The sequence below is a fragment of the Mustela nigripes genome, chromosome 7 (genome assembly GCF_022355385.1).
Source record: "Mustela nigripes isolate SB6536 chromosome 7, MUSNIG.SB6536, whole genome shotgun sequence".
Classification (NCBI taxonomy): domain Eukaryota; kingdom Metazoa; phylum Chordata; class Mammalia; order Carnivora; family Mustelidae; genus Mustela; species Mustela nigripes.
In genome coordinates, this window is record NC_081563.1 from 76,779,104 (window position 1) to 76,792,962 (window position 13,859).

Here is a 13,859-nt window from a genome sequence, read left to right on the forward strand (position 1 = left end):
TATAAAGAACTCCTCAAACTCAACACAAATAAAACACATAATCCTGTCAAAAAATGGGCAGAAGAGGGGCACCTGGGTGGCTCAGTGGGTTGGGCCTCTGCCTTCAGCTCGGGTCCTTATACAGTCCTGGGATCGAGCCCCACATTGGGCTCTCTGCTCGGCAGGGAGCCTGTTTCCCCCCTCTCTCTGCCTGGTTCTCTGCCCACTTGTGATATCTGTCAAATAAGTAAATAAAATCTTAAAAAAAAATGGGCAGAAGATATGAACAGACACTTCTCCAATGAAGACATACAAATGGCTAACAGACACATGAAAAAATGCTCATCATCATTAGCCATCAGGGAGATTCAAATCAAAATCAAATCATTAGCCATCAGGAAGATTCAAATTGAGATTATCACCAGTTAGAATGGCCAAAACTAACAAGACAGTAAATAACAAGTGTTGGAGAGGATGTGGAGAAAGGGGAACCCTCTCACACTGTTGGTGGGAATGCAAGTTGGTATAGCCACTTTGGAAAACAGTGTGGAGATCCCCTAAGAAACTAAAAATAGAGCTACCCTATGACTCTGCAATTGCACTGCTGGGTATTTACCCCAAAGGTACAAATGTAGTGAAAAGGGCCATCTGTACCCCAATGTTCATAGCAGCAATGGCCACAGTTGCCAAACTGTGGAAAGAACCAAGAGGCCTTTCAACGGACAAATGGACAAAGAAGATATGGTCCATATACACTATGGAGTATTATGCCTCCATCAGAAAGGATGAATACCCAACTTTTGTATCAGCATGGATAGGACTAGAAAAGGTTATGCTGAGTGAAATAAGTCAAGCCGAGAGAGTCAATTATCATATGGTTTCACTTACTTGCAGAGCATAAGGAATAATATGGAAGACATCGGGAGATGGAGAGAAGTGAGTTGAGAGAAGTCGGAGGGGGAGACAAACCATGAGACACTGTGAACTCCGAGAAACAAACTGAGGGTTTTGGAAAGGGGGGTGGGGAGGTGAGCCTGGTGGTGAGTATTATGGAAGGCACAAATTGCATGGAGCACTGGGTGTGATGCATAAACAATGAATTTTGGAAGACTGAAAAAAATTAAAAAGAACTATGTAGTATTTCCAAAGAAACTGGATCCCCGGTCTAAAGAACCTCAGTGATGTCCGTTCCACACAAACCCCTTTCCAAATGGAGACTGTAAAAAAAGGACTGAAAATGTATGCAGACCCATGGAAGACACCCAGGCAGCAGCTAGTAGCAGTTCTGGGTCCCACTTACTGGGATCCTGGAGGAGCTGGGCTGCAATGGAGACCCGGCGCCGCTCGCCATTGGAAATTCCCCCAAGGTTGCAGCTGCCAATCAGTCGATCTGCCACATGGCTCAGACTCAGTTCCACCATAACTGCGTCCACCTGCAGGAAACACAAGTCCAGGAAGGCTGGTCATTGCTGGGCTATTGCTCCAATTCATGGAGTTCTGATGGCATGGGAGAGGCAACATACTTCCCTTGAGTGCTCGGGCCACTTTCAGACTCACCACACCCTAGGGAAAACATGCCTACTATGATAAAATCCAATTTGCTCTAAGTCATAATATAGTACATGTGTCAGGTTAAAATAAATATAACTTTTTTCAAAAGTCTCTAGAGCAGCAAAAACTATATTTGTTTCAGGGAAATTCACCAGGAAACAAGGAGAGGTCACTGGACTCATATTTTCAGATGCTGCATTAAGTCCAGCATACAGAAAAATCCCCTAAAGGCATAGGGACAATGCAGTTTCTTTTAATGTTTGGTTTTTGAAATTTTATTGTGTTTTTTTAAAAGATTTTATTTATTTGACAGAGATCACAAGTAGGCAGAGGCAGGCAGAGAGAGAGAAGGGGAAGCAGGCTCCCTGCTGAGTAGAGAGCCTAATGTGGGGCTCAATCCCAAAGCCCCCGGGATCATGACCTGAGCCGAAGGCAGAGGCTTTAACCCACTGAGCCACCCAGGCGCCCCTGAAATTTTATTGTGTTTTATATGTGTTAAAAAAAAAAAAAAAGTCCTGATTTGGTTTGAACGAACCTTGGCTACCTTATGTAACCCAAATAAGTCCTGGAGTCTTGTGTGGTCCAATCTCGGTGTGATTTTGCATCAAATATAATCAAGCTACCAAAAGTAATTAAAAATGATGCCAATATTTATTTTACTCTCATTAAAAATTTTCCAGGGGACCCAGTTTATAACCTGCATCCACACTTAATATCCTGTCCCACAGTTCCCCTCGCTGTATTTATCTTGGACTCTGCCGCACCCTGAAACCATCTCCTTAGTCTTCCTCAACTCCCCTACAACAATAACAACTAGAAAAGTTCTTGACTGACTTTCTAATCAAGAAAGTTGGGCTTTCTCTTCCCCTCCTTCTTTCCTTCCTCAGCTTAGCCCATCTCCAGAGACCCTTTCAAAAATCTCTACTTCTGGCCCTGCCTTGCTGATTACCCCTATCTGCATAGGGCCCTGGGGAAAGCAGCTAGAAACAGACTGAAAATACTTATATATATGGTAGTGAGTTTGATTCCCATATACCTCTAATGAGATTGTATTACTTTTATAATGAAAAAAGAAACAAAACACTGCATTAAAAAATAACAACAAATAGGCTGGAGTAAAAGAGGGGATGATTTGTGGGACAAAGTTCCCGTGGAGCCAGGGGATGAGATCAGCAGCATGGAGGAAAGGTTTGACCAAAAGAAGGAACACATATGAAATAAACCTAAAGGAATAACGAGGTTAAAATGCATAAATAAACCAGTATGATTTATTCTGGAAAAAAGAAGGTCCTCCTTTTGCCATCAGAATTGAAGGATTCTGGAATTGAGTTTTGCTTGGCATAGCCAGGTTGAGGTGCTCACCAGCCAGGGCAGATTCCTGAGCATCCCTTTCATCTGCTCTGCAACTCCAAGAAAGGAGTAAAGCTTGCCCCTCCCGGCTCGGAAGGGATGGACATGTATTTAACCTGTTTCACAGGACCCAAAGCCTTTCCCGTGTTTAGCAAACGTTGCGAAACTACTGGGGATGGAATGTACAGTGTCTTAGAAGGAACCCTTGGGATCATTGGGATGCACTGGGATCATCAACCTCTACGCTGTATGTTCTCAGATAAAACTGACTCATTCCTCACATCAACTCCAAGAGAGACACATTATTATCTATTTATTACAGAGGAGAAGATAGATCCTCAGAGAGGTGCATAACTTGCCCAAGGTCAAACTATTTTGCCTGAGGTCAGACTGTTAGCAAGTGGCAGAGCTGGGGCTGAAAGACCTGTCTGTGTTCTCTCAAATGGTCCATGAAGCTCAAGGATTTGCCAACAGTCCAGCAGACACAGCCTGCCCATGTCAAGCACAGCTTTATGTTCAGGTTCCTCAGAGGAGAGATCAGCTGTGCTCTGTCCTGTATTATCACCACCACTTCCTTCTCACTAAATTACTTTATCAGGATTTTATACCCTATGGACTAGATTTGCTCAGAAAGTACTTTCCAGCAGAGAGAACTTTCACAGGACTTTGAGGGACTGCCAGTGCCAGAGGAACATTTACTGGAGGGAATTTTTTTTTTTTTTTTTTAAAGATTTGAGAGAAAGAGCACAAGCAAGGGAGCGGCAGAGGGAAAGGGAGAAGCAGGGTCCCTGCTGAGCAGGGAGCTCGATGTGGGGCTGGATCCCAGGACCCTGAAATCACAACCTGAGCTGAAGGCAGATGCTTAACTGACTGAGCCACCCAGGCACCCTCAGGGGGAAAGTTTTTTGCCATCAATCGATTTCAAGGCATCCATGAATTTTCTGAATATTTATGTGAGCATGAGCATTTTCTGGAGAAGAGCTCAGTGGCATTCTTAGATTCACTCTTTCTGTGGGATATGTGATATAAGTGGATCACCAACTCAGAAGCATCTGTTTATGATGGCATTCCTGCCACCCAAATACAAATAGGATCTTCTCCTGCCCCTTTTAGAGACAGAAATACTAAAGCAAGCAGAAAGTCTGCAGATGAACTCCTCTATCACTCACAGTCAGGGCTACTGTGAACATGCCTGTGCTTCAATGTGGGCTGAAGACAACCTCCATTTCCTCTCATCGCAATGGGATTCAGGAGATCCCAGAGCTCAGGAAGACATGATGGGAGCTAGAGGGCCTGGGTTCGTATTCCAGCTCTGCCCTTCCCAACTGTCTGATCTTAATCTCGTATTTCAGGAGATATGCCTCCCACATAGGGCTGATGCCAGGATACGGTGAAATACTGTACATGAGCAAAGCCTGACTGATGCCAGCCAACTAGGAGAGTTCAGAGTACACACACACCTTGTTTCATTGCACTTTACTTTACTGCATTCACAGATAACGCATTCTCTATGAACTGATGGTTTGTACCAACCCTGTACTAAACAAGTCTACTCACCCCATTTTTTCAATAGGATTTGCTCACTTCATGTCTGTGTCAGTAAAGTATTTTTAAATTAAAGTAAGTATATTGGGTTTTGGGTCACCTGGGTGGCTCAGTGGGTTATGCATGATCTTCAGCTCAGGTCATGATCTCAGGGTCCTGGGATCAAGCCCCACATGGGGTTCTCTACTCAGCAGGGAGCCTGCTTCTCCCTCTCTCTCTGCCTGCTGCTCTATCTGTGATCTCTGTGAAATAAATAAAAATTTTTAAAGAAAAAAAATTTTTTATTATTAGTTACATTTATTAGTATAAATGTAACTTATACGCACTGGGAAACCAAAAAACTCATCGGACTTTATTTTGATATTTGCTTTGTTGCAGTGGTCTGGAGCCAAACCTGTAGTATCTCTGAGGTATGCCTGTATAACCCAGTTGAATGGTAAGAGCCTTGCAATGCCTTCTGAGCACTCTACGGTAACCTCCAGGAAGGAATGAGAGCTAGGCATCCCTGTGAGGCTGATGGTCTTTCTTGGGGGCCATACTCCTTGCTAAGACTCCTCTGGAATAAAAGCTATCCTTCAGCACTGTCTAGGACTCTCAAACAAAAAAATGCCCTTTACCCACCTGGGCATTATATCAAACAAATCTTCTGGTACTTGGGACACAGCTTAGACCTAATATCACTCTCCAAGCCCTGTCTTAAAGTCCAGTGCCAAGGACAGATTGAGCAAGTCCCTAGTGACAGACGCTGCAATGCCTGATAAAAATGGTGTACCCTCAGCTGATATGGAGGACTTCCTTGGAGCCTCAATGGCATTAAATAAGGCCGGCCTGGAGCCTGAACTGCAGATATAATTTGTGTGCCCACGTGGAGCCTCACCACTGTGGCTTCGCTGAAGCCTCTGAGGCTGATGTTGCTGGTCTCCCCCCGTGACTCTGAGGGTTCCCCAGGGAACTGTACCTGCTTTGGAAGTGGCACATCTCTGTATCCTTAGTTCCCTGTTTTCAGTCCAGACAGAAATGAGGCAACAATTCCAGGTAAGGTCCCCACAGGCTTACCTATGACTACTGCCAAATTAGATACATTTAAAGCAATAGATTGAAACGTCAGAAGAGGAGACAAGTCAATAGTTACTTCCTTTGTTAACTTAATCTAGTTTGGATGAGACACATTCAAAAGGCCTCAAAGAAAGTTGAGAAAAATCTCAATAGGGCAAAGTACAGTGAGGAAAACAACCATTATTATTCAAACACAGAGCTCCTAAAACAGCACCATCTAATAGAAATATAATATAAGCCACACAGAATTTAAATATTTTAGTAGTCACATTTTAGAAAGAAACAAGTGAAATTAATTTTAATATATTTAACCTGGTGCAGCCAAAATACACCATTTCAAACTTGTTAACCAATATTGTTTTATGAGATGTAGCAAATGCAATTTTAATTAGGGATGTAATTAAATGCAATTTATTTATTTAGTTAGGTTTTTTTTATTTCAATCTTTTATTATTATTATTATTTATTTATTTATTTTCAGAAAAACAGTATTATTTTTTCACCACACCAGTGCTCCATGCAATCCGTGCCCTCTATAATACCCACCACCTGGTACCCTAACCTCCCACCACCCCGCCACTTCAAACCCCTCAGGTTGTTTTTCAGAGTCCATAGTCTCTCATGATTCACCTCCCCTTCCAATTTACCCCAACTTTTAAAAATTAATAAGATATTTCACATTCTCTTTTTTCAGACTAAGTTTCTAAAATTCTGTGTGTACTTCCCATTCATAGCACATCTCAGTCAGGCCCGGCCACGTGTCAAGCGCTCAAAGCCACAGGTGACCAGTGGCTGCCATACTGGACAACACAGGTCTAGACTAAAGGGATGAAGACTGAAGGGAAGAAATGGGCAAGTAGACGGAAGCAGGAGTGTGAAGCCCCATAGGCTGATACCCTAAGAGGGCCGCAGGAGGCCCAAGGCTACCCACCTTTCTCTGGAAAAACCCCGGGGAGCCCTGGCGCACAGCCAGCAGTGCCGCATAGCATAGAGTCTCCCGCACGGTCAGGTTGCTCAGCAGTGTGTCACTCTGCGAGAGAGGGAGGCAGGAGGCGTCAGCATGGCTGAGACCGGGCTGTGGGTGGCTGTGGCAGGGTCCCCAGAAAGCACCCACCTGCTGGACATAGGAGAAGCAGTCCTGGAACTGCTCCCTGCGCAATGGCTGGCCGTTAACAAACACATCCCCAAGGAAGGTCCCTGTGCGCCGCAGCCTCCCGGACATGGCATCCAGCAGCGTGGTTTTCCCTGAGCCTGTGAGACAAGAAAATAAGGCCAGAGAGGACTCCCTCCATGAGGCATTGCTGGGCTGTCCCCAGATACTCAGTTGGTCTAGCACCAACTTGCTCTTTCCTAACCCCCCTGGGTCAAACTCTACCAATGAGCCTTTCTGGCTTGTCTCCTGAGTCAGAGAGGGACAAGCCAGTCAGGACTGGAGGAACTTTGCCTGTTTATGGGTTTTTACAGCTGTTTTGAGTTGAAAAAGAAAATATAGGCAGTTTCTTTCCCCTGGTTTGGTTTTTCTTGGGTTAGAAATTAGGTGATACCATTAGGACAAGGCACCAGCCAGTCCCTTCTGTTCACAGTGGACACAAACCTACATGAGCCCAGAGTGTCAATGGAGACAGGAACCAGCATTGGCAGGCTACTAAAAAGTTAAATTAACAGAGGAAATAGGCAGAAGGTTCTGAACTGTCTGAAAAGATAGCAAGAGAATTCTACCAAGGATATGATGACTTGTGCAAAACGAAGAGAAGATCTTTTGTTCAAATATTATAAAGAAACTGCCTCTTGCCATGAGGGATACAAAGATGAAGCCAAGCTCCTATGCAGTGGTTTTCTTAACTAACTCATGGCTGACCAAGCTCAGGGTTAGCTCCAGCATCTTCAACAGGGTGGGAAGAGAGGAGGGGGACTGTAAAGAAATGAAATGTGGTATCATTCGAGCTGTCTTTCAAAACATGTTCTGAAACTTCCTGGTCATTATCCTAGGCCTTGTATGTGGTTCTGAATAGAATCTTCCTTGCCTTCCCTTCCTGGGATCCAATCTCCACTCTGACGAAAGGTCCAAATGTCCTGGAGCCTGGATCCCCTCACAACATCAAAACTGACCTGGCTGAGGTCATCAAGGTTGCTTCCTTGTTGCCACATCTGGTGGGCACCTTCCTGTGTGCTGACCTCTCAACAGCATTTATACCATTGCTTGCCTTTCTCTGTAAAACTCTGTCCTCTGGCTTTGATGCTACTTCATCCTCTTGGTTTTATCCCTCTGTTCTGGCTGCTTCTTCCCAGCATCCTCTGGGTGACACTCAGGGTTCTTTCTTAGGCCTTCTGGTCTTCCCATGTGACACATTCTCACTGAGCAACAGAGCCCCAACTTGCTAGCCAGCATGCAAGGGAGACACCTTGGAGGTAGATTCTCCAGCCCTGCTCAAGCCTTCAGATGACTATAGCCCAGCAGACTTCTCACTACTACCTCAAGAGATACCCCAGATAGAACTATCCAACATCACTTCCAAATTTCTGACTCATAGAAATCCTGAGAGGTAATAATGATTTTTATTGTTTTAAGCCACTTAGTTCTGGGATGCTTTTGACATAGACACAGATGGCTTGGGGCGCCTAGGTGGGTAAGTCAGTCAAGTGTCCACTCTTGATTTTTGGCTCAGGTCGTGACCTCGGGGTTGTGAAATCAAGCTGTGTGTTGGGCTTGTGCTCCACACACAATCTTCTTGTCTCTCTCCCTCTGATCCTCTCCCCACTGTGCACACTCTCTTGCTCTCTACAATAAATAAAACCTTAAAAAAAAAAAAGGTCTCTTTTTGTAAGATATTTCAACTATTTATTAACTCGTTAATGAAAGGACCAGCAGAGTGAAAAAGCTCATTCAAAAAAAGAATACAAGGAGAAAAAGGATACAAGAAACTAACATGTATAATCGATGGAAAATAAACCGTCAAAAATATGATGCAAAGTTAGACATGCAAATAGTTAATGCCCTATAGTATCACATGAAAAGGTACAGGTAATGAAAGAAAAATAGACAAACTGAACTTCATGGAAGTTTTAAAATTTTGTGCCTCAAAAGACACTATCCCCAAGGATGCCTGGCTGGCTTGGTTAGAGAAGTGTGTGACTCTTGATCTTGGGGTCATGAATTTGAGCCCCACACTGGGTATAGAGATTACTTAAATAAATAAACTTATAAAAGGAAAAGGGACACTGTCCCCAGTATAAAAAGACAACACACAGGATGCTGGTGGAAATACTTGCAAATCACTTATCTGGTATTAATTAATATCAGATTAATATCTGAATGTATAGAGTGCTTCCAAAACTCAGCAACAACCAAAAAAACCCCAATTAACCCAATTCAAGATTGGGTGAAGAACTTAAACAGACATTTCTCCAAAGAAGATATATGAATAGCCAATAAGCACATAAGCTTTAGGGAACTGCAAATTAAAACTGGAATGAGGGCACCTGGGTGTCTCAGTCTGTTAGGTGTCTGCATTCAGCTCAGTTCATGATTCCAGGATCCTGGGATGGATCCCTGTATTGGGCTCCCAGCTCAGTGGGGAATCTGCCCTCTGCTTGCCCCTCTCATGCATGCGCATTCTCCCCCAAAAATAAATAAAATCTAAAAAAAGAAGACAAAACTGCATGAGATACTACCTTGCACCCTTTAGGATGGCTACTATCAAAAAACTGGAAAATAACAAGTGTTGGTGAGGATGCAGAGAAATTGGAATTCTTATGCACTGTTGATGGGAATACAGTATAGAGAGGTTCCTCAAAAATTTAAGAACAGAATTACTATATGACCCAGCAATTCCACTTCTTGGTATATCCACTAAAGAACTGAAAACAAGCTTTCAAACAGGTATTTGTCCACCCATCTTCATTTCATTATTCACAATAGGTAAAATGGGGAAGCAACTTAGGTGTCCATTAATGGAGAACAGATAAGCAAGTATGGTACATATATCAATGGAATATCTATTCATTCTGCTTTAAAAGGGAAGGAAATTCTGACATAGACTACAACATGGATGAACCCTGAGGTCATTATGGTAAGTGAAATAAGCCAGGCACAAAAAGACATACAATATGATTCCACTTATATGAGACAGTAATCAATCATAGAGACAGAAAGTATAATGGTGAGGCAAGAAGAAAGGGGACTTAGTGCTTAATGAATGTAGAGCTTCAATTTTACAAGATGAAGAGCTAAAGGGATAGATGGTGGAGAGGGTTGCACAACAATGTGAATATATTTAACACCACGGACCTGTACACTTAAAAATAGTTAAGTGGTGGGGCGCCTGGGTGGCTCAGTGGGTTTAGCCGCTGCCTTCGGCTCGGGTCATGATCTCAGAGTCCTGGGATCGAGTCCTGCATCAGGCTCTCTGCTCAGCGGAGAGCCTGCTTCCCTCTCTCTCTCTCTGCCTGCCTCTCCATCTACTTGTGATTTCTCTCTGTCAAATAAATAAATAAAATCTTTAAAAAAAGTTAAGTGGTAAGTTTGATGTGTATTCTACCACAATAAAAAAAGAAAAAATAAATCAAAAGGTTAATGCCCTGAAGGGTAATAAAACCATGACCTTTGGGGTTATTTTCCCTGAAAGGACAGAAATTCTAACTAAATAGTCCTCTGCAAAGGAGAAGGCAGCCCAGAGTCTAGGTCCCAACTGATAGTAAATATTGAGTTAAATATAGTTACCCTCCCCTGGAGTGTTGGGTGACCATAGGCAGACTTGCATTGCACCATTTTGTCAGGTACCTAAGTCTTTTACCTCACTGATAAAGATTTCAGAAATAGTCTTGTATTAGGTAGGACACCAATGAAATCATCATTTTTTGAAACACTAACAGTAATTCATAGAATTGATTTGTTCACTCAGTGATTCAACAAATATTTACCAAGTACCTTCTATGTGGCCAGACCTGTTCTAGCTGTTGAGACTACACCAGGGAAAAAAAACAAAAACAACAAAAAAACAAAGACAAAGCCCCCCCCCCACCACTGGGGGAACTTACAGTCTACTATGAATCCATGGTCAGTATCCAAAATGATAGATGTTGTCATAAAGCCATGATTAGGCATCATCAGAATCCAGCCCAAGAGCTCCCAGATCAAGACCTCTAACCCACTGTCCTAAGATGTGCATGAAGCATGACACTGGCTTGTGGGACACCATTCTGAGAAAGTGAGTTCATTCTTTGTTGTGTGCAATAATACCATCCTAATCCTACAGAAGGCAACAAACAAATCACAGGAATAACTCAGCTTTTCTCCTTCTTAAAGGAAAATTAGAATGGCCCTGGATATTATGGTACATATATATATTAGAAATGGTTTGGGGGCACCTGGGTGGCTCAGTCAGTTAAATGTCCAACTTGTGGTTTTGGCTCAAATCACGATCTCAGGGTCATTGAGACTGAGGGCCATGTTGGGCTCCAAGCTCAGCAGGAAGTCTGCTTGAGATTCTCTCCCTCTGCCCTTCTCCCACCCCCAATAAAAATTGAAAAAAAAAAAAAAAAGAAAGAAAGAAAAACTAGAAATAGGAACAGAAAATCTCAGCAAAGTATAACAGTTTTAGTCAAAGAATTCCTTCTCATTTAATCTTAATGTTACTACTGTCACCCAGTTTTCACCTGCTATAGCAGGGGAAAGGCTAGGGATTTAACTCTCCAGGTCAAACGAGGCTGTCCATGCTTGACTTTTGTCATAGACTTGTGTTACACACTGATAGTCAAGAGAATAATGCAAGTGGGTAATGCCAGTAAATGTCAACAATACCAGTGCAAGCAAGAACTCAATCAGAAAGCACCTCTGAAGCCAGTTTGTAAGAATCTTTCATCCTTAAATTGTGCAGGATAACTTACAGCAGTGGACCCAGTGGTGTCCACACAGAGCCTCTCATCAGACTCAATGCACCCATCCTCCAGGTGCTGAGGATTCACAGCTGTGACGCCTATGGAGCACTGCCCTCTGACACAAAGGGCTTCCTCTCTGGAGGCTAGACCCTCCTAGGACAATAACTGGCTAATACAGTGACACAAAGACAAACTGTAATTCAGTCTCAAGTGTAGATATCCCAGGAAAAGAGGAGAAGATGGGAAATGGGCACACAGATGGCCTCGTGGAGTCTGTAATATTTAGTTCCTTAAAACCAAAAAGGATCTGAAAAATAAATAAAAAACAAACAAAAACCAAAAGGATCTGAAGCAATTATGGTGTAATGTTAAGATCTGACAAAGCCTTACAGGGTATTTTAACTAAGTTGATGTATTTTTTTTTTTGAAGACTTTTTATTTATTTGAGAGCAAGAGTGAGAGAGCACAAACAGGATGAGGGGCAGAGGGAGAAGCAGGCTCTCCACTGAGCAGAGAGCCAGATTCGGGACTCCATCCCAAGACCCTGGGATCATGACCTGAGCTGGTCAGACACTTAACCAACTGAGCCACCCAGGTACCCCTAAGTTGAATTCAAATAAAAAATTTTAAAAAAGATTTGATAAAACCGGGTATTATTATATAAACATTCTTTATATTATTTCCTATTCTTGCTTATTGGAAATACATCGTAATTTTTTTTTAAATAATGAATACAGAACTAAATGGGCATGCAACCTTGTGGCTTACTTAATTCCTTATCCTACCTCTTGGCAGGGTAGAGATCAGGGGAATTGTGTTTACTGAGCACCCTACGTGCCAGGCACCAAGCTGAGTACTTTCTATACTGAAATAGGAATTATCTGACATGTTAGGCAGGATTTTATTCTTTTCCAAGGATCTCTCTAAAGGCTTCACATTAGTTCCAGATTCTATTCAGGAAGACATGTCATTTGGTTTCATTCTAATATCAAACTTCTAACTTTCTTGCCACAACTTAAACTTATTTCCTTAATGTTCAAAGCAAGTGAAAGCCTTTTCTGAATGCTCATTGAGGATGTAAATTTTTTTTTTTTAAGATTTTTATTTATTTATTTGACAGAGAGAGATCACAAGCAGGCAGAGAGGCAGGCAGAGAGAGAGGAGGAAGCAGGCTCCCCACTGAGCAGAGAGCCCGATGTGGGCCTCGATCCCAGGACCCTGAGATCATGACCCGAGCCGAAGGCAGCGGCTTAACCCACTGAGCCACCCAGGCGCCCTGAGGATGTAAATTTAAAGAACTCTTTCCCAAGCTTACCTGAGCTCCCTAAGATGCACAGGATCTGCCCACTCTCGACGTACAAGGAGACATCTTTGAGGATCTGCCTGTCCCACCGCTGCCGGCAAGATGTGAAGTCCCACCAGGGCCCAGCTTGGTGGCTTTAAAGGGAAGACAGTGTGGGGCTCCAGAAGGGACCTGACCCTTGTCCCTCCAGCACTGATCCTAGCTGTCTCTGGACAGGTTCCTAAATATGGTTGGGGCTCAGCGTCCTTCTCTGCAGACACTGGCAGGTAGCGACCAAGAAATATCATCTATGTAAAGCCCCTGTCCAGGAGCTGCTCTGAATGCCAGCTCTCTGGCAGTGTGGGAGATAAAATATACAGGACATGGTTTATTCCTTCAGTTGACCACGCATTCCTTCGCCAGGCTTCACTACACTCTGGGCTACCCCAAGCCCTCTCCATCCCCATGGCGCAGCTGTACACAGAGAACACAACAGGAAGGGATTAAGGGGCACAAGGCAGAGCACAGCTGCCTCACTAGCATAGCTTCCAGGACTTCCCATGGGCAAGAGAAGGACCGTTTGCCACTGCTCCTCATTTACTACTGGCAGCCCTTTCCCTCCATTCTCTCCACCCTGATCCACTAAGGAGGGAGCCCAGAGCCTCCACACATTGCCCTCATTAGTGAAAAAAGCCAGCAGAGACCCACCTACCTCGGATCACCACCACAACTCAAACAAAGCCCAGCTTCAAACTCCTAGTAGGCTAAAGAAGCATGGACTTACCTGACATGGTAGGAGACATGGAGAATGCCCAGGCTGTGTCGAGGCTTTGAAGCAACTATGGGAACCTCCTCTGGGGAGTTCTGGGGGTCTCTGTTTACTTGGGTCCCCAAGGACCCCATAGGGGTCAAAGATGGAAATTCATTCATGGCCAAGAAACATCAGAAACAGGTAAATTTTGGGGTGGCCTGACTCTCCCCGGAGAAGCCTCAGTAAAGGAGCCAGGAACACACTGCCCCGCCTGCTCCTCACCGTGCTCTGGTATCCCTCCCCAGACCTTTCCAACAGTGGGACTGGAGTTTGGCCACGGATGCCATTATCTGATGTACCTTTACCCAGAGTGTGTGTGCTATCTTGGCAGTGGGCAGAACGCACAGCCTGTGTTTGTAGGAGGGCCAGCCTGGGAGGAGTGCTAGGAGAGAGGCATACTGAACCAAG

The 13,859-nt window shown here is 43.8% G+C and overlaps 2 protein-coding genes across 6 annotated transcripts in view; one reads left to right on the forward strand and one right to left on the reverse strand.

Moving 5' to 3' along the window:
• Positions 1 to 6,504, forward strand: part of DYNC2LI1 (dynein cytoplasmic 2 light intermediate chain 1) — a 68,215-nt gene extending 61,711 nt beyond the window's left edge. For 2 of the 3 annotated variants that reach the window (XM_059406216.1, XM_059406215.1), the window contains 2 exons: positions 4,804 to 4,861; positions 6,216 to 6,504. In XM_059406216.1, the coding sequence (XP_059262199.1) occupies positions 4,804 to 4,861; positions 6,216 to 6,313 (156 nt within the window). In that variant the 3' untranslated portion in view covers positions 6,314 to 6,504. Of the gene's footprint in view, positions 1 to 4,803; positions 4,871 to 6,215 lie in introns of those variants that run through there. The other variant, XR_009405403.1, reaches the window with a different exon arrangement.
• ABCG5 (ATP binding cassette subfamily G member 5) overlaps positions 1 to 13,858 on the reverse strand; it is a 41,503-nt gene extending 27,645 nt beyond the window's left edge. For 2 of the 3 annotated variants that reach the window (XM_059406212.1, XM_059406213.1), the window contains exons 1-4: positions 13,425 to 13,858; positions 12,674 to 12,795; positions 6,413 to 6,732; positions 1,280 to 1,412 (exon numbers count right to left, since the gene is read on the reverse strand). In XM_059406212.1, the coding sequence (XP_059262195.1) occupies positions 1,280 to 1,412; positions 6,413 to 6,732; positions 12,674 to 12,795; positions 13,425 to 13,570 (721 nt within the window). In that variant the 5' untranslated portion in view covers positions 13,571 to 13,858. The remainder of the gene's footprint in view (positions 1 to 1,279; positions 1,413 to 6,412; positions 6,733 to 12,673; positions 12,796 to 13,424) is intronic. The other variant, XM_059406214.1, reaches the window with a different exon arrangement.
• Between the last annotated feature and the right edge of the window lies 1 nt (position 13,859).